General features: G+C 34.9%; 1 protein-coding gene across 2 annotated transcripts in view; it reads left to right on the top strand.

The window, feature by feature from the left end:
- LOC132545886 (homeobox protein Nkx-2.2-like) overlaps positions 1-17243 on the top strand; it is a 48819-nt gene extending 31576 nt beyond the window's left edge. Inside the window, exons 4-5 of one of the 2 annotated variants that reach the window (XM_060209559.1) lie at positions 5280-6127; positions 15031-17243. In XM_060209559.1, the coding sequence (XP_060065542.1) occupies positions 5545-6127; positions 15031-15575 (1128 nt within the window). In that variant the 5' untranslated portion in view covers positions 5280-5544 and the 3' untranslated portion in view covers positions 15576-17243. Of the gene's footprint in view, positions 1-5272; positions 6128-15030 lie in introns of both variants that reach the window. The other variant, XM_060209560.1, reaches the window with a different exon arrangement.
- The last annotated feature ends 5701 nt before the right edge of the window (positions 17244-22944 follow it).

Genomic DNA, 22944 nt, shown 5'->3' on the forward strand with positions numbered 1-22944 from the left:
TATGTTTTGTCATAATAAATGTCTATAACAAATTACAATCATTCAGGAATTATCATTCATTGAGGACAACTTCTTTGGGATCGAGGATTATTTTCTCAACTTTTTCTTTTTGACTTATGCAAAATCCACAACATGCATGAGAATTAGCGCTTTATCTAACAGTATTGAACGTGTCTGTTATGTCCATATGTTTACTATGTTTAATGATTGATGACACTAGCTTAAGCATTAGCAGAAGGGAATTAAAACTTGTAATTAATTTTTGAAAATGAAACTGGTAATATCAGCCCCATCTTTGTAGGTATTTACTTTGGAATTCCTTTACATCAGGAAGCACAGATCGGACTGGGGATATGCTCGAGTCCCGTTCCTCGGAGTAAAGTCCTAATCTTTTCTAAACCCCTCGACATAGTGATAGTCATCGCATATCGTCGTGCTTTCATCTTCTGACATAACAAGATAGTTCGTGTACTCATTAAAACCGACGATAACACTGATACGTTGCACGCTTACCTTCCATGTATTACAGGATCAGAGAAGGCACATTCTACCCCAAAGTCAAACTTTATCGTAATTGTTCATCTGTTTTACTGGGAGTACGTTTTGGCATTTTAATATACGCCGTGAAACATTTATTATAAAACTTGTACTTAACGTGGTGTAACAAATCCGGAAATATTTCTGTTAAAATGCCTCTGGCATTCAGTGCTAAACTTGATTTCATGTTGATATCGGCGCACTTACACACAAAGTTTATTAAACACATAAAACGATTAAGTTTTACTTAACCTCATTTGCTTAAAACAAAGGATTTTGGATTAAGGACGCTTGACCTATTTCTTTCATTGTTGTTTTACATTTATACATTAATATCAAATATTATAGTGTAACAATTTAGCGTTTTAATTTATTCCATGCATAAAATATTGCATATGTATGTTTTGGTAAAGTTTGAATCATAGACATCATCTTTATCAATGATTTTAATAGTGACTTCAAAAGAACTAAAATTATTTTTATCAACACGACCCGTCATGAATATACATACAATGTTTTTTATCAATAATTTGTCAAATGAGTATTTTATTATTATTCAAATCAAACAAATTACGTAAGTACAATTTAATATCATACATTAGCAATGCAAAGGAACAAATTTACAACGCTTTCTCAAATATCTTCATATTACTATTACAATATTATTGATAACAAACCTTCCCTCGAACAGTTGATAAATACTCACTCACAACGAACGATTTGGCTATATTATTCATCGATAATGTCATCAAATGATATTACCAACATTTCGCTGCACGCTGTGCGTTCCACAACAGGAAACCCCGAGTCACCATTGCTACTACTTTAATGGCATAGATAGCTAAAGTGTATAACAAAATATGTTGAAATAAATATTAAGTCAAAAAAAAAAAAAAAAAGAATAATCGCATGTGTTAGCCATATATCTCAGAAATCTTTGATGAAATTCAAATTCGATATTTGAGACATTTTGAGCAATGACTTAATTTTATAACAAAATGAAATAATCATACACATCATCAACTTAACAAATCATTTAAAGTATCAAAACAGCTTCCCAAAATTTGATCAGATTTTAAAAAAATACAAAAATAACATAAATAACACAATATCAAAATTGTTTCCCAAAATCAGTTTTTAAAAACAAAAATAACTCAATCACAGTATCAAAACAGTTTCCTAAAATTAGATCAAGATTAAAAAAAAAAAAGTTTTTACACTATATTGATTATCAGCATACTTTATCTTATCAAAATACGAAACCAACAGAATACAATTAAAACCATGAACGTTTTATCCTTATATGAAAGGTATGAATCTGTACCTACCATTACATCAAAACGAACCCTTAAAACATTATAAAAAATGATTTACCTGTGTATCTTTAAATCATGCAGAAACTACAAAAGTATGACAAGCAAATGCAATCAATGATTGGATTAAGTACCAACATAATACCAGAATAGAACAGTTACAGGATACAGAAATTAAAAATATCCCCTAAAAGGATTTAAAATGATAAAAAATACCTTAACAGGATATGAAATAATAAATTACCTTAACAGCATAAAGAGATAATATAATCTACCCGACCAACACAAAAATAGTAAAACTACCCTCACATCACATGAAAATGAAAAAACTAACCTCAACGCATATACAAATGCTAAATCTACTAAAACAGTATATTAAATTGATAAAGCTACCCTTTATACACGTAAAATAATAAAACTACTCTAATAGTATATTAAATTGAAAAAGCTACCCTTTCTACACGTAAATATAATCAAACTACTCTCACAGGATATAACAACTACAAGAAAACAAAAAGCAAAGAAATATATTATCAAAGCAAACAAAAATAATAAATCTAGCTGCATACAGATCTGATAAGACTAACTGAACATTCTACAAAATAAGACAACTTCCTTAACATCATACAAATGTATTTAAACAACCAGTGTAGAAAATAATCAAACTTCCACCATACAAAAATTATTAATCAAGTCTTTACTTTTTACAAAAATAGTAAAACTACCCCTTAATGCACACAAAAGGTAATGAAATTTCTTATCTACCAGAAAACTGCATACAAAATATAATGAAGTCGTACCCTAAAAGCATACAGATAAACGTTTAACTTTGTAATATCCAAATGATTCAACTGTGATAGGTTAACTATGACAAATAGTTTTTCGGATTGTTTTCATCTTCTTTACCTCCTTCCTGATATCTATACTTTCCTAATATGCTTTACTCTGTTTTAACATTTCTATTCGCCCTTCTGATTTCCAACTTTCCCAGCATGTTTAAGTCTGTTTCAATTCCCTTAACCGCCCTCCTGATTTCCAAACTTTCCTAACATGTTTTGGTCTCTTTCAATTCCCTTAACCGCCCTCCTGATTTCCAAACTTTCCTAACATGTTTTGGTCTGTTTCAATTCCTCAACCGCCCTTCTGATTTCCAAACTTTCCAAACATGTTTAAGTCTGTTTCAATTCCTCAACCGCTCTTCTGATTTCCAAACTTTCCAAACATGTTTAAGTCTGTTTCAATTTCCTCAACCGTCCTCTTGATTTCCAAACTCTCCTAACATGCTTTAGTCTGTTTTTGTTTCCCTAACTATCATCGTGATTTCCACACTTTTCTTACATGTTTTATGCTACTTTGATTTTCCTAATTGCCCTCTTATTTTGTTCATTTTTTCCAAAGCTGCCTTAAACTTAATTTTTCCTTATCTGCCCTCCTGGTTTCCGAACTTTGATAAGATGATTAGTCTGTTTAAATTTAATTAACTGCCTCGTTTTTTTTTAACACTTTCCTAACATGTTTTAGTCTGTTTTAATTAATTTAACTGTCCTAGATCTTCACACTTTCATAACATGTTTTAGTCTATATTTCCCTTTCCCTTTCTGCTTTCCTGGTTTCCAGAAAAAGTAAATAACTTGATGTAAGATGTAAATTCTTATAAATGTCCTCCAGACTTTCACCACATCGTATTTTGTTCTTTTGTTTTGCTCTTTATGCATAAAGGTAATCAGCAATTAATTGTAACGAGGGGAAACCCTGACAAGCACATGATTTAAATCAAAATATCACAGGTTTACTGAAAAGTGAACCATAACCAAGAATCATAAATGAAACATTAAGTGAGTGCCTGCCTCAACAATTACATATATCGTTTAAATATAGATGCGGGACTTCCTTCCTCGTATAAAGTTTCGATTTCGCAAATAAGTACACGACATATATAATAACCATTCTCCTTTGTTATCTCATACATTACAAGCTTGAATACAAAATGGTATATACATATATATTTCTACCGATCAAGTTAATATGTTTCATGAACATCTGGTCGCTGAGTCGATATTCAAACCACTTCACACCATCGGGCTAGGTGAAATAAATAACAGAATGACAAAATTATTTTCTGTGTATCCTGATTTGTACATTTGAGACGATGTTGTAACAGCCAATAAGATTTGATTTATTTTCTAAAATGTTTTAATTATCATCATAATAGCTATAAAATGGCGAAAATAAAGCAAGAATTGATGTTCTCTGGGCAAAGCAGGCACTAACCCTGATTCAGTGTTAGTGGCAGAATATTTACAATTTTGTGCGTAGGTTATGAGTGCGATATCTGCAAATTTTACCCAGATACCAGATAGAAAACACAGAACATTAACAAATTGTCATGTGTGGTTTTAAACACATGTAGCATAGAAAACACATGTGGTGACATTTTGACACATATTTCATTTAAACCATACAGATGTAGCACGTTCTTATAGAACTTGGATGTAGTTGACACCGCACTTATCCCAAAAGATTGATAAAGAATTCTGGTTGATATTGTTTGTCTTATTACACTGGTAGGTGAGGTAGAGACAATTCCTTTAGCGTTTCACGTAGGTCTATATCGGCGATATGGGTATCTGACAAGGCCGTTCTGATTAGGGTTTCTGTGTATATAGCAATGATATGTTACAAGATAGGAACTGACATAGGAGAAAAACAGAAAGTCGGGCTATTTGGAAGTCAGGACACGGCATTGTTAATGTTACGGCTGCCATGCTTCGATAAAATTAAACCTGGGAGATGGAAACGAGGATCTGCGACGACAGACGGCCTATACTTTGTTGTGTTTTGGGTAAACTGTTCTGTGACTTGCCGCCAAGCGGTACAGTGGCTGGCTAGCGAGAGAATAATACGATGAAGTTTGAGACAAACCACCCATAGCTCGCGGGCGGTAAACGAGAGAAAAATGCCCCCATTTACAGTGTAATCTACAACTTGTATCCAGTTATATACAGAAAGATGTCATTTGAAGGAACAGAAAACCTTCACATTCTTTATAGTGGCTATGTATACTGAAATCTACGTTTTATCTAATTTATCAAAAGTAACCATTCTAGTGTATAAAAAGGTACCCCGGCAAAAGAGAAAGCAACAATGCCTCAGAATATACTGACATAAAAATATTTGTCAAAACTTCTTAATGACTTATCATTGCATTCCTGTGTAATGTGATACTTTATGAAAGTAGAAATGATCACCTATTCCTTATTTCTAGTTAACGACGAACACAAAACGAATAACGAAAGTGTCAAAATGGGGATTTTCCAGAAATTATTTATCAGCAATTATTTAAGACTATCATAGCTCTGTATCTATACTTGTTTGTAAAACAGCCCTACACATGACTGTAAGAGAAGGTTCCTTCCTGTAAGTTTTCAGCAGGAAATCCCTGCGTCCCGTGATACGAGGCCGGCGCAGTGATTGGCCGAGACGGATACTGACTGTGGGGTTGCTGTTTCAGCAGAGAGTGACGGCCCGATACTGACGACTACATGAGCATGTGCCCGTCAATATAACCGAATACCCCTGGCTGAAGTGTTAATGTCACCGTCCTCAAGAGGAGTAGAGTACAGGCGAGTAAGTGGTTGAGAAACATCACAACACTTGTAGTCATCAGTAATAGTGGTACAACTTTATATAGAAGATGAATTTTAACCATCCTCTATCAACACCTTTTTCTGTCAGAGATATTTTGGGAAACTGGACAGAACACTGTGCTTTAGATTATCCTAACAATATGAATTTTATGGCTGGAAATGGACACTGCTTGGACATGTCAGGTAATAACAGAGTAAGTGACCAGATAGGCTTTGGTAATAACTCTTCTTGTCTATACGGCAGTACACCATCGCCAAGTGGCACACCAATGCAACAACCTACCTACACTACATTGTCGTGTAGTCCACCAACTGTGTCCTCCATGGGAATGACACTTCATACAAATCCACAAACATCGCCTCTTCGGTCGGACCACATCATACCTGGGGGTAATCATAATCACAACCACGCTGGACCCCAGCCTTCGGACCAGGCCCCGCCCGGTCACACGGGAGTGACAGACAACGCCTCAACAAAGATGGAACATGACATACCACAAGCCGGAGCTACATCCTTACCGGCGACAAACATGCTGGACCAAAGTCAGCATCATCATAACATGCACCAGACATCCCATGCCGTAACTCCAAAACGTGAAGAAGACGATATCATTGAAATGGTTGAAAAGCGTAAGTATTCTACTTTTAAGTGGAGATATTGTAAGTGGTAGGGATAGTGTCTCGTTCATGAGAGTAATCAAGTGACTCTTCATGCTGTGTACATACATCGATTGGGGCACATCCCTGCTCTTACTTTGAGGTACTCGAACATTTCAGTATTCTGCACTATCGATAAGAGACTACAAGAGGGTACACTCCAGGTTCTATACAAGTAAATTAAACCCGTTTTTCAATAGAGTGCTTACTTTTGCGTCGATGGCATGTTTAAAGATGATATCAACACTAATTTCATCAATTGTATACAGGTCGATGTTATTTGTTCATTATTCTCGCCTTATATATACTACGGAGTGTTCCCTGACTTCAGATTCTTCTACTGTAAGATCCTCTTTGCTTTTAAGAAATCGGAAAGGATATAAAATAAATGTAGGTAATATCTTTATGAAATCTGTGATCTTTGAAGCACATCTTCGTTAAAACAGAACTTATATGTTTTATCAACATATGAAACAAAACAAAGTGAAATGATAGTATATATATTATAATCCTTTGTATTTAATATTTGTAAAACCAATGACTACTCACACCTTACGTTATTATAACTATCATAAACTGCATATTTCTTCCACGTAAAGTTATTTCTATATACAATGAAGCAGTTGTACGGTAAAGACTCTCGTCAATTTTATATTGTCGCCAACAACCCACCCTTGTTATAAATAATGCATTTTGTCTTAACTTTACGACATTTTTTCAGTTTAGAAATGAAGTGGTACTGACACATGCCAGACATTCATATATAAAATTTAAATTCTTACCAAAACATGAGACACATTGTCTTAAAGAATGGCATTGACTTAGCAAACACATTTGTCGTGATTCCGTCGTTAAAAATTAGTTGTAATTCCTTCAATTAGTGGTTTATTTCATCTGGCACCACAGTGAACACACGGTAGTCGGTGGCCGTTCGACTTCCTTTTGGTCTCAGCGGTCCCCCTAACATTTCACACACCCCGGAGTAAATAGCCTGCTGTGATTTTGAATAAATAACTATAAGAGACATGATTCTGAACGCTGGAACGGCTTCATTTCAACCAAGATAATGGATCTGACACCCAACTATATGTTTCTTTATAAGAAATATGTCCTAAATTCGTTTAGATATAGTGGAAGGATGTCCGTTAATTATCTGGTTATTCTATAGACGTTTTTAAAGACGTGTTAGGGAAGAAGGGGATTTTTGTAATTCTGATAAGCTCAGAGAGATCGGCTCTAGATAAATAGTATTTATATATGTCGGTAAAGCGAGGGTAAAATGTCTAGCAGAAATTGCATTGGTATAAGTTGGCAAGAGAAATTCTAATTCGAGAGAATATTATGCCAGAAAATATAAAAATGTTTAAATATATAAAGCATAAAAACAATTTAAGAATGATAAAACTGTACAGTGAAAGAGCGTCAGTTAACTTATGTAAAAACATTTATCTTTATAATGCTTAAAATGAAACAAAACTCTTGCAGTCTGTGTGACACGTGCGAGGTATTTAATTACTACTCAAGTCTGCTGCCCTTACGACCGATCAGTTAATCATCAAAACTTGATTACATCTGAAATATTTACCGAATTGTACCGATATATACTGTGTGAAAAGCTTTAGTGTATTGAATTTGTCTGCCTTGTCTACACGTTTATTGGTTTACAAATATCGGAAATGTGTACCTGATTGTCAAGTCCTATAGTCTTTTATCTTAAAATTCCACTTAAACAATCTTTGTACTTAGACTATCAATGAAGTACTTATAATTGTTGCTCGCGGTCAATTGTATCACACCATCACACTTAAAAGTACTTTACAAATTACAATTTGACTAAAGCACTTTATCTGAAATTGAACTTTAAAGCGTTTTAATTAACAATGCTCTATCGTCATCAAAATCGAACAATAACGTCAAATAGATTATTCTAATTGTGTCCTTATATTAAAAATGCATGTACAACACGGAAGGGATTATCTCTATTCAAATGTAATGCATTAAATAGGGTATAAAATTATTTTTCTACATAAAGTAACTCGCGTTTCTAGATAGACGTTCCCTTATTAAATCTTTATATTATATATTATGTCAAAGATAATTTATTTCCTATAATTCTGTCATCAAAATTTTCTAAAGTTAGATTTAGCCGTAGAAACCGACAAAGAAATATCTTAAACGCATGATTCAATATTAGTATAGGACTAACATATGTATTAAATCTTGATTTCAGTAGAGATATGGCTTTGGCCGTGCATAAAAAAAGTGGGAAAACCGAATCACAAGCAACAAAAAACAAACAAACAAAAAAACAAAAAAAAAAAAAAGAAAGAAAGAAACGAGAAATTGTCAAAGATATGTTGATATGTACATTATTATTTAACCGTATTTACGACTGAAAAAATATTTCTTAACTTCCGACTTTGTTCGATGTTCAAAATCAAAACAACAGAGTATTGGCTAAATAATATGTGAGGAAAGTGGCTGTTCGTATGACTACGTGATGATCTGTTGACCCTTGACTTCACTGACTAGTCTCAATCCGCCGGATACGATACAAAGGAAGTGCCCGTTGCACTCTAGGTTCTCGGGATAAGCTGTGCGGTTTTCGGAAATCTGGCATAGGTCGTGATACACCAACGCTTTGTACCAAAACTACGACAAACCGGGAAAATGCGAGTTTTGTGAATATCCGGAAACGTCTCATAATCCATCACAATTCAACATAATATTTGTGAATTTGTAATTATTTTATACAGTGTTTCTGCTTATTTGGTAAAGAATATATTCTTACATGATAAACTGAAATGATATCCAATAGCAGGGATATTAATCAAATTATCTATGATACACAATGGCTAAATTACTTAGATAAAATCTTACAATGTGTAATGTACTTATTTCCGAATATAAAACTTGAATATGACAGAAATATATATATAGAAAAAAACTTGATTTGACGAGATGCGAGTAAATTATAAGTAAAAATGATTTTTGACAAAAGAAGAAAGTCAAAAATCATTTTTACTTATATATATATATAATCAGTTATAAACAGAATACATGTACAAAGGAATTATAACATATACATTGAAATATTTAGTTCTACGAATGTTATTGGGAAATTTTACGCCGTCATAAATATGTTGTCACAATGCCGGACATAACATTTGGTGACCCTAAGAATGTGCTAATGTCGGAGTGAAAGTTGATATAACAGAAATGATTAATAACACGGCTGGGGAAGCTTAGTGAGTGTAAATCTTTCATACCATAAGTACATGTCTATCTATTACTTATATTGTATTTTCATTTATTCATTTTTGGTCATTTTACTAGGAAAAAATCACTTTATTAAAAAATGAAGTAAACGTTTTTCCAAGCTGCTACCTGTTAATATTGTGGCGAGCTACTTAGGCTTCAGTCAGCTATTCTCCAGAGTTTACACTATACATATACAAATGTCACGGGCAGTTAGATGTGGAGATATATAGCTAGGCAATAGTTTTATCACTCTATCCTCTCAGTAAACTTCATTCAAATCGCAGCAGGAGGTCAACTTGTATCCCACCGTTGCCACAAAACGTAAGCAGCAACGTTAAGCCTATGTGAGGGCTCTAATCCTTGGTTCAAAGGAACACCAAGTCTAAGGTTGTGACGGCACAAAGTTGGCTATCAGAGAGGGAAAAACGAAAGTTGATAGACATCACGGGCGCAGATCTGCTTACTAATTAGTCCTTGTACCAATTTGTGCAATAATATTCATATAGTTATTGGTTTAATTTGATTTCGTCTACAATTTCTTATCCGTTAGATGTTGAAGAGTGGATAAATGTTGAAGTGTTGCTTAAGTTATAACTCGGTTTTCGGGCATTATGATATCAAGTGTTAGTCCTTGACATAATCTGTACCAGTGTGTAGCCGGCTTGAGACTGTCAACTCGTTACCTCCGTAAAGACGGATTGACCGATTGGCTTCATGAGGTAGAACACACTTCAACACCCATTCTTTGTCATTATTTTGAGAGAAATTGAACGAATATGAATTTCAGAATTTCTATTAATCATTATGAACTGGGGTTTTATCTACTTTTTCCATTTAGTTTGTCGTATTCTTTAAGAGTACATTGTCAGAGTGTAAAGTTTAGATTTCTGTACAAAGTCACACTAATTATTCCTGCTAACTAAAGTTTTTGATAATAATTCAAATATACAAAAAAATGTGGAAGACTCAGAATAAATTGGAATGAGCGTGTTAAACAGAATTCACCATACGTACATTTAACTGCAAAGCGGAAATTTTTATTAAAATGTATAAACTTATCGGTAGGATCTCGCTGCACAGATGTTTAAATTTCGGATATATATCTCACATATGCAATTTCCTAAAGCGATTTCCTGTCAAGGAACTGTATTTCATTCTCTGCAAGTTTTCAACACGGAATCATCTGGCAATTTCAATTCCATTCTATCCACAATTCTGAGACACACGCAGTTTTCCTGACCCTTTTCGACTGTGAAACTTATGTAACAATTATTTACAAGTAATAACGACGGCATGTCTTTTAAATGGTTTAGAGCAAAAATCTAGTGCTTCCTGATACGACATATATATATATATATTTATGACAATTTTATTTGCAATCAATTTCTTTGGGGGAAACTCATCATTTACTTTTGAATATCATACAAGAGTATTTAAAAATATTACCTTGTTGTCTTTTCTATCTTCTATAATATACAATTTTCTCGTTACGCTTTTTTATATTTGCTTGAAGCTTTCTATAATATTCTATTAATAATACATTACAGTTAGAAATAGAACAATATATAACTTCCGTGTTTTAGAAAATTCGGCAAAATGTTCAGGAAATTTCAAGTCAAATACATTACATACTCTTAAATCATCGCCCTCAAAACCCCTTACGTACAGTTAATATGTAGATAGATGAAAAAAATCAACTTGGTCTCCAAAATAGTTGAAAGTCCACTTTTCTTTGAAAACAAAAACAAAGTTCTGATTGGACTACAAATTAATGTTAGAAAATTTTGCTTAAATTTATAACTTGTTTTGTCCTAAATCATATATGATATATGTTCAGTGTATATTTTAATAGAAACTTGATTTCATTCATAATTACAAACATATACATATAATATAGCATTAAGAATCGAGTGTATGCTTTATCATACCCTTTCCCCATTCGTAGCATATACTGTATATATCCAACCTGTGTTCCCGATGGGAGATAAAAGTTTCAGAAAAAAAATCGTCAACTGTTTTTCATCAGAGGCAGGGGTCAGTCAGTTCGTTGGGTCTAAATATACGGCAATAAAATGTGTACCTCCCTGCTTGCTTCATATATCTGGCAGATTTCACGCTTCGACGTCATTCCAAAAGGACCGGAACCACATCACACGCGGGCTTATTTATGAGTTATTGTATACCCTTGTGAAGTTGTGGACTTGTGTTCCGAGGGGTACCGAATGAGTACTGTTATTTGGGATATCTCTGGTATTTAGTTTGTATACAGTTACAGAGGCTGGTGATGGTTACTCAACCATAGCATTAGATATTGGTCATAATGATGCGGGGGAGAGTCTTTATACTAAATGCACAATGAATAATCAGTTTTACTACCTCTCATCATTGAGAGACATTTACCCACCACTAAGTAAATGTAAACATTCCAGATGAGACCGACCGTCTCCCCCTCCCCGATAGCCCTACCCTACAGAAGTTATCAGGCCCGGGACAACACCGGGTCACTGATAATGTGTACGTGTGTTTCGGATGCCAGTGTAATTGTTTACAATCGGTGGTCTCTTTCATCGGAAAGAAAGAACAAGATAAAAATTATTCCTTCACCCAACCGAGATGTTGGAGAATGATCCGACCAAAAACACTCACACGCTCAAGGAAGTTATTGAAATTTAGAGGAGTATCGAATGACTCTAGAAAGATAGGATTAATTTTCATAATTTTGACTGATATCGCTAATACCTTGTAAATTTCTTAATAATTGCATTCCACTGGTGGATTAATACTTCATATGAAAATGATATCACCAAGAGGGACATTGTTTTTTCCATACGTTTGTATTTCTGCATTATACTTCTCTTCTCACGTGTCAATGTTGTGATGACGTATCCACCGTGTCATCACTATATGCAGTATAACTACAGCTCGATATGATGACGTCATCATTTGATACATTTGATATGCCATTGTGGAGTCATAATTAATCAACAAATCTTAACACTCAAAGTCTCGCGTAAGGCTGTGGTGTTCGAAAATATATGACTTCCGTGTCTACTAAAGAGCCAATGCGTTACTGATCCAAGCAGATTTACAGTGATGTTGTTGTCAAACAAAAGTAGAATTAGGAAAATAGATTGATTTTTACTATTTCAAGTAAGGAGTAAGTGTTAATGCACTTCTAAGAAACACTATTAAGTTGTTAAAGAGAAAATACACAATCAATATCATTGTGATTCCTGTAACAACGGTGATTCTTTATTGTTGAAATACGTCTCTATTATTAGAAACAATTTTGAATTCTGGGAAAATCCTCTTATTTTACAAAGTAAAACTTCCTCCTCTCGTTGATTAATCGGAGATAGGTGTGTCATGTTTCCGGTTAGAGTTAGGGACTGGGAAAACGTTTAGTCTTCCGGGATTACTTATCTGAATCCCTACTAGTGATGTTTAATGAATATTTAAATCTAAAACTTAAAGCCAATATCAGTAGAACAATGCGTTACACTGATATTGTCACTGTAGGGAAGTCAAATCCACACGTGATTTACCTGCTGTCGTGTACTATCATTTTCCCCTTTTCCATACTTTGAGTTATAACTGGTCTTCACTATAATTAAACATGTAAACATTCAATCCATTCCCGGTATTAAACTTATCCTTTACATATTACCACCTAAGATCATATCCCTCCATTTTCTATATGAATACCATATTCCCTTATCAAAGTCTGTCCTTCCGGTGCAGTGCTCGCGCGCTCCACAGCTTCACCGATCAACGTTTAGTTGAATATTTAAAAGTGTTTCTCATTAATACTACGGAAATATAGACACCAAGCTTAATCAACGGCCACTTAATTTTAATAAAGAAATGTCATTCCGGGAACATTAGTATAACCGTGAAACTAGGGACGAGGGGGTAGGAACAGGCCGTCGTATCATGGGTGTCTCAGGAAACAAAACTATAAAGAGAGCGCTGGGGTGTACAATCAATTACCGCACCACAGTCGTACAGTTGGTTCTAATATCCGCGAAAAACGCCCTACTGTTGATCTCCGTAATAACCATGTCGTTTACAAACCACATAGCAACCTTTCTAGTAATAGTCTGTCCTCATTCTTACCCCTCTGTCTGTCCATTGACGTCCGTCTTTTTCTCATCCGTCCGTTCGACAATGATTTATCCGTCAAACGATTTGTTCTAAAAAACTGTCCATATATCGATTTTGGAAGTTTTCACATCAATCAAGTGACTATGATGACTGGATATGGAAAAGTTACAAATGAAATACATATACTATATAAAAAATCTACGGTTCTAAATATCATTCCTGTTGGGTCCTAGGTTTTACTGAGAACATTGTCACCGTTCTACTGACATATCGCAGACCACATAAAGTACTGATTAACCTTGGTATGACCTTATGTGAAACATGATTCAAAATGAGCATGTAACTACACACTATACTGCTAGATCTAGGACGTCCCGATAACAGACGTGCGAAAGCTAGATTCGGCAGTAACATAAGTTGTTTCAGGGTACCATATGAGTGTATATCTGTTTATTTACTAAGTGAACCACACACGGAGTCATGCCGGCAGAATTTTAAACAATGAGGAACAAATTGTCAACGGGGAAAAAATCCGAAACGAAATAAATATTAGCGATGTATCTGAGCATTCTAGTTAGGAAGATGTCATTCTCTTCCGTCTTTGTTACTTTATCTTCTAATCATTTAAAAATCATATCTAAATCCATTAAAGATTTAATTAGAAATGCGTCGTTAACTGTAAGAATAATATTTATCAATGACATCAATTAATAGACATTACTCAAATTATATGACAAGAGAGTCACATGTAATACAATGATTCGTGACACCTACAGACTACATACACATCCGTCCGCGTGCCCACATATCTGATAAAATGTGCGCAGGATCTGAAACTGATATCTCCATTTAAATAGCTCTGTAGGTTCTTTTTTAATATATAACACACAAATAAACGGATATGATCATTTTAGTAATACCATCAATTTCAGTGCCAAGGAAAATTAATCTCAAAATAGTAATTTTATTACGAAATTTTAATACGCATTTTGTTTGCGCAGTGCAACACACCAATTAACCCGTTGGAGGTGAGGGGGCAACCGGAATGCACTCCTTAAAACATGCACTTAGCGAATATACAGTTTAATTATAACACTTGATTATCATTCTATTGACACTGCAAGGGGGAAACAGCTAGTATTTAATTAAGATATACGGCTTTAATTAATGACTGTTCAAATTTCCGATAATTTTGTTACATGTATACTGATTATTTTTAGAATAATTTAGTCAGAATCCACATATTAAGGTTCTTTTACTCACATCCTCTATCTATCACATTAATCATATAATTTATTCAGGAAGCTGGATAATCACCATCGTAATTTCTTATCTTTAAATTAAACTCATTTCTATAATGTCGTATACTGTGTTGTAATGCAACAAAGGCAGTTGATATAGCCTTTGTATATAACGTATAATGTTGTACGCAGTTCACACCATGTTACGTACCTAAAACAATACTTCCTCGTACGTAAAAAAAATTAACTATTTGTTTTATATATTTGCAGATAAACCAAACATCCTGAACGATTCCAGAGTTGAGAATGAGAAAGAAAAGACACCTAAAGACAAACAAGGTGAATGCCATTTAATGAAACAGCGACAAAAACGAAAACCTAGAGTGCTATTTTCTCAAGCGCAAGTTTACGAATTAGAAAGAAGGTTTAAACAACAAAGATATTTATCAGCACCAGAACGAGAACAATTAGCCAATATTCTAAAATTAACTTCAACACAAGTTAAGATATGGTTCCAAAACAGAAGATACAAATGTAAGCGTCAACGACAGGATAAAAACGTAGAAATGGTCAGCATGCAACCCGGACCTCCCCGTCGGGTTCATGTTCCGGTCCTGGTCAGGGACGGTAAACCGTGTCAGAACGTCACTCAACCGTACTCCGCGCCATACAACGTCAACCCTTTCGCCTACTCAGCGCCCCCATACGGCAATACCATGAACAATCACGTGTCAACCATGAACCCAATGAATCAGATCCAGCAAAGTGGATACATTTCACAACAACAATTAAACCAAGGAATACGCGCCTGGTGACAATGAAACCTGTGTAGCGGTTGGCTACCTACAACCTGATGCTCCATAGTTACAGGTGATGGTCGTCTTGGGACGTGATGACCCTGAGGCCAGATAAAATGGTCCCACGTTCCTGAAGGGTGAGGATAATGTCCTGCTCAAAATACGCGTCACTGGGGTCACGGATGGGCGAAATCTAAACTAGAACAATGCAGTAGACGCAGATCACTTATTTTCATTACATCGACAATCAGTCGAGTGTGACTTATGTCAATGATGACATGTCAAATGTATTGACAATACTATGTGCCATGTTTTATCTTATCAACCTGGCGTCAGAAATACGTACAGCTCTATAGGTTCCTCATGTAAAGGCGAATAAGTTTCACACCTAAGACATGGCATTTTGTTGTTGAAGCTATCAAATATATAAATCGTTGTACTTATTATCATTACGGATAATATGGAACCCTCTTCCCCCATCCCCTCATTTTCCACTTCCAAATTCTATCCTTTTGAATTCTTCCTGATCTCTCCCTGGTATCATGTAAATTAATTGTATCGTAAGGTTACTGTCTATTGTTTTGTATAAGAACTGCTCCTGCTTCTTTCTGTTTGATTCGAAATGACAGCAACTTATTAAAATAAATATTTTTCACGAATTGGCATTTATCCAACATGACAATGTGGCAAGTGTTGAACAAAAACTGACAAAATCCAAACAAATAATGTTGATAAACAGCACGTGCTGCCGTATTTCTGGCGTCAATATAATGTAAGTGTTATCCCTGATAAATCAGAATTGATAACGTCGACAGGTAACTCAATATTACCTCACAATCCTCACCATACAGTGGCTTCACTTGAGTGGCCACACATACTGATTTAGATGTGTAAAAAAAATCAAATGAAGTCACTAGTAACAAATATGTATTTAATCATTTTTAATTATGTTTTACGAGTAAGTGGCCTTTATTTACCCATTACTAAGATATCTTGTATTTGTTTGCTTTACAAAATCAATGTAAATACGTGCACTGGTTTCAGTTTTTTACTCAGGAGATATTAGGCATACAGCCGGCTATTTTATCGTGCTTTGTCTCGAACACATTCCTATGATTTTTACCCAATCTCACTATTGTAAGTTTGTATGGCGCTATACAAATATTATTTTGAATTTTTAAGTTAGTTATACATGTTAATTTGTGTCCTTTTTCACACGTGAATGGAAAAAACCGATGATAAAGAGATTATTTAAATGTATACAAATGTATATATATATAATTTTCTGGTGCGATGTACAAACAGAAACAAGAATATCTCTAAATTGTTTGTTTTTGCTTTGTGTATAAACAGCTCTTGTGCAAGTTCATCAACTAAGATCCGAATCTGATTATCAGTAATTTAAAAACCGTTCCACTTCTATTAGGAAAGGAAATATTCTGGTATGACTTGTGTAACTTTACTTGGTCGTCGTCGACTTTTCCCTGTTTTCTGACTGTGAAAGCACCTTATTGGGCGTGATTGTGTTACAGTATGTATGTGTGACGTCATTGTAGGAGTGGAGATGTACCGCCCTTACCTGCCTGATGTGTTGGTTGTTGTAAAATATGTATGAGAGAATACACAGCATTATGATGCAATGGATGACTGGCTGATAATAAATTCTATGGTAAAATACTACATATCTACTTGTGTCTGTTAATTTATTTACTTATTTATTTATTTCTTATTTTATTTATCTTTTTTTTCCTCTAAAAGTAGAATACACAGATGGCGATTTCATGAAATTATCCTTTCATCAATATATACTGAACGAAAATTCCCTCTGCCTGAGGAACCAAACATATATTATTATAATGAGATAGCGCCATATTGGCTCTGTTTAAGGGATCTTTCTGACGTAGTTCGTGTACATAATATGTTCCCAATTCTACAGTGATATATAAAGACGCATTTTTATCGTTATTGGAATATGATATATAACACATACGTAAATAGATATATTTACAACGTCGCTGAGCATTGTTTACAAGAACTCGAGAAAATTGAGAACGGAAGTATAATATGGCCAGCTGAATGACATGTCATTGAACTGAAAATAAAAAAGGGGAAATGATGACTCGGACTGCGTGTAAAGTACAAGTTATATCTATACTGTCCTATACAGGCACTTTAAATTATTTGGCAGCAGCCCCGGACACACGTGCTGGACAAGTTTTTATTGATCATTATAATACATACTTATACAATGACTAGAAAACATGACAGTTTATCATTGTTATAGTCACAGTCGTCTAGTCAACTCAGCGTTACTTTTAGTTCTTACGACTTCATACACAAACTATTGTTTCACCATATTATGATAACAAAACATTACAAAATAGCATCAACGAAATACACTCCACTTTGCACAATAGTGAGGTCTTACGGGTAAACGATCTCATGGTAACGGACCTACGAAAAAATATTTCTTTGGTGAATAACATAGTGTTGCCAGTTATTTTTGCTGTTTTGTACAGATTGCTGGTTGGTTTCACGTTTTATTTTGTGATTAATTCCCGAAATTACACATGATTCTATCCAGAGAAACGCCATTCGTATGTATGCATAATATATATTTATATACTGAGAATTAACCATACAAACCAAAGATAAAAGATAGCATCGTTTAATCTGTTTGTACAAAAGCGCACCAATAGGTCTACCTCAGAGTAAATAATTTTCCTTCTGGGAGACAGAATGACGGGAGGAGGGAGACGAGGAGGGGGACGAGCCACCGTGAGCGTGTGGAGAGCGTGGCCAGTACAGTCTAACTAGCCACGCCTGGTCTGTGTCAAACCAATCTCTCTCCTTCCCTCTCTAGAGTCTCAGGTTAGTACAGCAAATCATTATAGAATAATCGGGAACGGAATAAACATTGGATTTGGCTATCGTTGTGTTCGACTGCTAGAAACCGGTTGAGATAATGGTTTAATAGTTCCTCTCCGATGTCAATTTGGAAAATCATAACACATATAATTAGTGGTACGCATGGAACATCACCCATCGACGTTTTCATTTAGGCATTCATGAAAATTGCATTCGTGAGTTTCATGAGTATATTATTGAATAGTCAATGATAAATTGAGTACATCAAAACCTACTATCTTTAGAACAAGTAAAATAATGGAGAAAGTTTGAACTAGTATTGTTGACATTAATTAAATTATCAATTATGACTAATTTATTGATCTATTTATTAATTTATTCCTTTATTTACTTGAGATTTTTTTCCATAACGGCAATGAAACTGATGATGTTGTTACTTCTGGAGCATCGCATAAAAAAAATTCTAAAACGTTCTTGTCATTTTTCGTTATATAAATGGAATATGGAATCTCACAAATGTTCATAGACTTTCAACACTGAATCAGTTAAGACAACACTAGATAAAAAAAATTATAAATAAAACCCCGTCAGATGTATTGCTGTGAAGACTGTTGGTGGCGGGACATCCAATTCATTTACAGAAGGCTATAATTATAGCTAATGATATCCCTGGTGTTTTCCTGACTGGCGGTGCTGTTCTAGTGTTAAATCATGTAGTACACCACGTATCACGCAAAACTATGCTTAACTGCTTATCATTAGAGTAAAATACTAAAACTATACAGATATTCAAGAAAATGTTGATAATAAGATTGTTTTCGCATGTAATACGCATCAAGAATGTTCCCGGACATGGAGCATCATTCATCCACGCACAGGCACAGAAACGTCATCGGACAATCTAAGCTCAGTGAAAGATGTAAGGTAAACATTAGCGCCCGAACAACTTGAGAAATAACAGATACCGATCCGTGAGTGGCAATTACTGGTCCCCAATAATGTTACAATTCTCACTATCAGATAGCATAAATAGCCCCCGTATAAGACTTGCCCTCCTACCTTGTAACATCCACGTTATTTCATTATAACGGCACTTCCCATTGTTATCGGAGTACTTGACAGACACAATATTTAACACATAATCGTGCAAACCTGCTCTTTCCATTCTAAATAAACTGTATGTTACATACATACTATTAACACCTCGATATTTTTCTCTGCCAGTATGTAAGGGTCTTCTTTCTTCATTTTAAATTCATGACGAGTTTGGAAAAAATCTATCAATATAAAATATACATGTATATGTGAAAATGTATCCTACATCATCTAATAGATTAATTGTTTAATAATATAAAGTCACAAACACAAAATCAACGTAATGATATGTACTGTAACGAAGTCCCCTTCATGTGAAAATGTTATACTCTCCAAACAAAATTAATTACATATCTAAAACTGTTACTGTCCATATTTAACTATATTGAATTCTATATTACATATTTTTATATTGATAACCTCATTCTGCATCATTATATGTATAGATTTGATCTTCTCTGGCTCTTGTGTGCTTTGTTGGGAGATTCTTGTGATTTCTCTCGCTGTTACGTATCACGGCTATTTTGGGAGTTTATTAAGTTTTTCCTAGATGTTATCGCCATTATTTTGGGAGTTCCTTGTGTTTTCTCCGGCTGTTGTGTCTGCTATGTTGGGAGTTAATGGTGTTGTCTCCGGCTGTTGTGTCTGCTATTTTGGGAGTTAATGGTGTTGTCTCCGGCTGTTGTGTCTGCTATCTTGGGAGTTAATGGTGTTGTCTCCGGCTGTTGTGTCTGCTATTTTGGGAGTTAATGGTGTTTTCTCCGGCTGTTGTGTCTGCTATTTTGGGAGTTCCTTGCGTTTTCTCCGGCTGTTGTGTCTGTTATTTTGGAAGTTTACTGTGTTTTCTCCGGCTGTTGTGTCTGCTATTTTGGGAGTTCTTGTGTTTTCTCCGGCTGTGGTGTCTGCTATTTTGGGAGTTCCTTGCGTTTTCTCCGGCTGTTTTGTCTGCTATTTTGGGAGTTTACTGTGTTGTCTCCGGCTGTTGTGTCTGCTATTTTGGGAGTTCTTGTGTTTTCTCCGGCTGTGGTGTCTGCTATTTTGGGAGTGCCTTGCGTTTTCTCCGGCTGTTTTGTCTGCTATTTTGGGAGTTTACTGTGTTGTCTCCGGCTATTGTGTCTGCTATTTTGAGAGTTAATGGTGTTGTCTCCGGCTGTTGTGTCTGCTATTTTGGGAGTTGATTATGTTTACTCCGGCTGTTGTGTCTGCTATTTTGGGAGTTAATGGTGTTGTCTCCGGCTGTTGTGTCTGCTATTTTGGGAGTTAGCTGTGTTTTCTCCGGCTGTTGTGTCTGCTATTTTGGGAGTTCCTTGTGTTTTCTCCGGCTGTTGTGTCTGCTATTTTGGGAGTTAATGGTGTTGTCTCCGGCTGTTGTGTCTGCTATTTTGGGAGTTAATGGTGTTGTCTCCGGCTGTTGTGTCTGCTATTTTGGGAGTTAATGGTGTTGTCTCCGGCTGTTGTGTCTGCTATCTTGGGAGTTAATGGTGTTGTCTCCGGCTGTTGTGTCTGCTATCTTGGGAGTTAATGGTGTTGTCTCCGGCTGTTGTGTCTGCTATTTTTATGTTTTGATGTGTCTTCCTTTTTCTTTTATTGAAGTTTGTGTGTTTTCCCTTTATTTGTGCTGTCTATTCTATTATTTTTTGACACTTGATAATGTAACGTGTTTAACAAATCTGACACTAACTTCCCATGTTAATCTGACACTAACTTCCCATGTTAATCTGATACTAACTTCCCATGTTAATCTGACTCTAACTTCCCATGTTAAGTTGACACTAACTTCCCATGTTAATCTGATACTAACTTCCCAAGTTAATCTGACACTAACCTCCCATGTTAATCTGACACTAACTTCCCATGCTAATCTGACACTAACCTCCCATGTTAATCTGACACTAACTTCCCATGGTAATTTGACACTAACTTCCCATGTTAATCTGACACTAACCTACCATGGTAATTTGACACTAACTTCCCATGTTAATCTGACACTAATCTGACACTAACTTCCCATGTTAATTTGACACTAACGTCCCATGTTAATCTGACACTAACTTCCCATGTTAATCTGACACTAACTTCCCATGTTAATCTGACACTAACTTCCCATGGTAATTTGACACTAACTTCCCATGTTAATCTGACACTAACTTCCCATGGTAATTTGACACTAACTTCCCATGTTAATTTGACACTAACTTCCCATGGTAATTTGACACTAACTTCCCATGTTAATTTGACACTAACTTCCCATGGTAATTTGACACTAACTTCCCATGTTAATCTGACACTAACTTCCCATGGTAATTTGACACTAACCTCCCATGTTAATCTGACACTAACTTCCCATGCTGATTTGACACTAAATTCTCATGTTTATCTGACACTTATTTAACACGTCGATCTGACACTAAGTTTTTACATCGATCAGTCCCTTTAATTTGTATATAAGGACATAACCACTATTGAACATCAACCACGTACCTAACAAATATTGCTGGTGCAACATGAAATTAACGGTAAACGTGTTGCTTTTACCATTTGTTTTACTTGATAGCAACATTCCTGCTTATCTCCGCAAATTGAAGTATTTCACTTTATTTGACATAGATATCAATCCATAAATCTTTTCAAGAAACAATTTTTTATGTATATATTTTGACAGTGTTTCTCTTCTTTTTATTTTGTTTCATAATTATGTCTAGTTTCATGGATATATGCATGAGGAATGTTGTGAGTACAACTAAATTCCATATCATAATCAACATCAATAATATGTTCACAAGGACAATAATATCTATCTTTGTGGTTTCTGTAGGCTCTTGTTACTTCGGTAACTGTACTTACTGTATGTTTATAAGGGACTTAAATATTGATCATATGTTGTTGAACAACATGTAAACAAATTATGTAATTACACACCTGAGTAACACCTGGTGTCACTCCTCATTGTGCCAGCACAGATATTATTCAAATTAATAAAGATCAAAAGGACACCATGGCCAATGTTTATACTGATATATGTACGTAATACGTACAATCAGATTGACCTAGCTGCACTTAGAGATATGTAATGTAAAAGAGTGAATTACAGTCCCTGTGAACATTTAGTATTTTCAATGAAAATGGAATATTTACGGTGTATTTTAGTGTACTCTTAAAAGCTCAGATTTAAAAAAAAAATGGAGGATGGATGGTTTTCGGGTCCCAAACTTTAGCATTAGGTTAAATTTATCCAAACACTGAAGTAAAATAGAGCATGGGTCTGTTCTAGGACTTTGATACCGCGATAGTGATAAATCATATAATCACGGAAGTTTTAATTTCCTCGTTACAATGTTTCATCTCTGTTTCATCTAACACTTTGACCAATAAATCTAAATGGTGATCAACTTTCAATTTCAAGGCTGCTTATATCATCCTTCAC

This window comes from Ylistrum balloti, unplaced genomic scaffold (assembly GCF_031769215.1).
Source record: "Ylistrum balloti isolate Yb309-2 unplaced genomic scaffold, AGI_CSIRO_Ybal_v1 Utg369862, whole genome shotgun sequence".
NCBI lineage: Eukaryota > Metazoa > Mollusca > Bivalvia > Pectinida > Pectinidae > Ylistrum > Ylistrum balloti.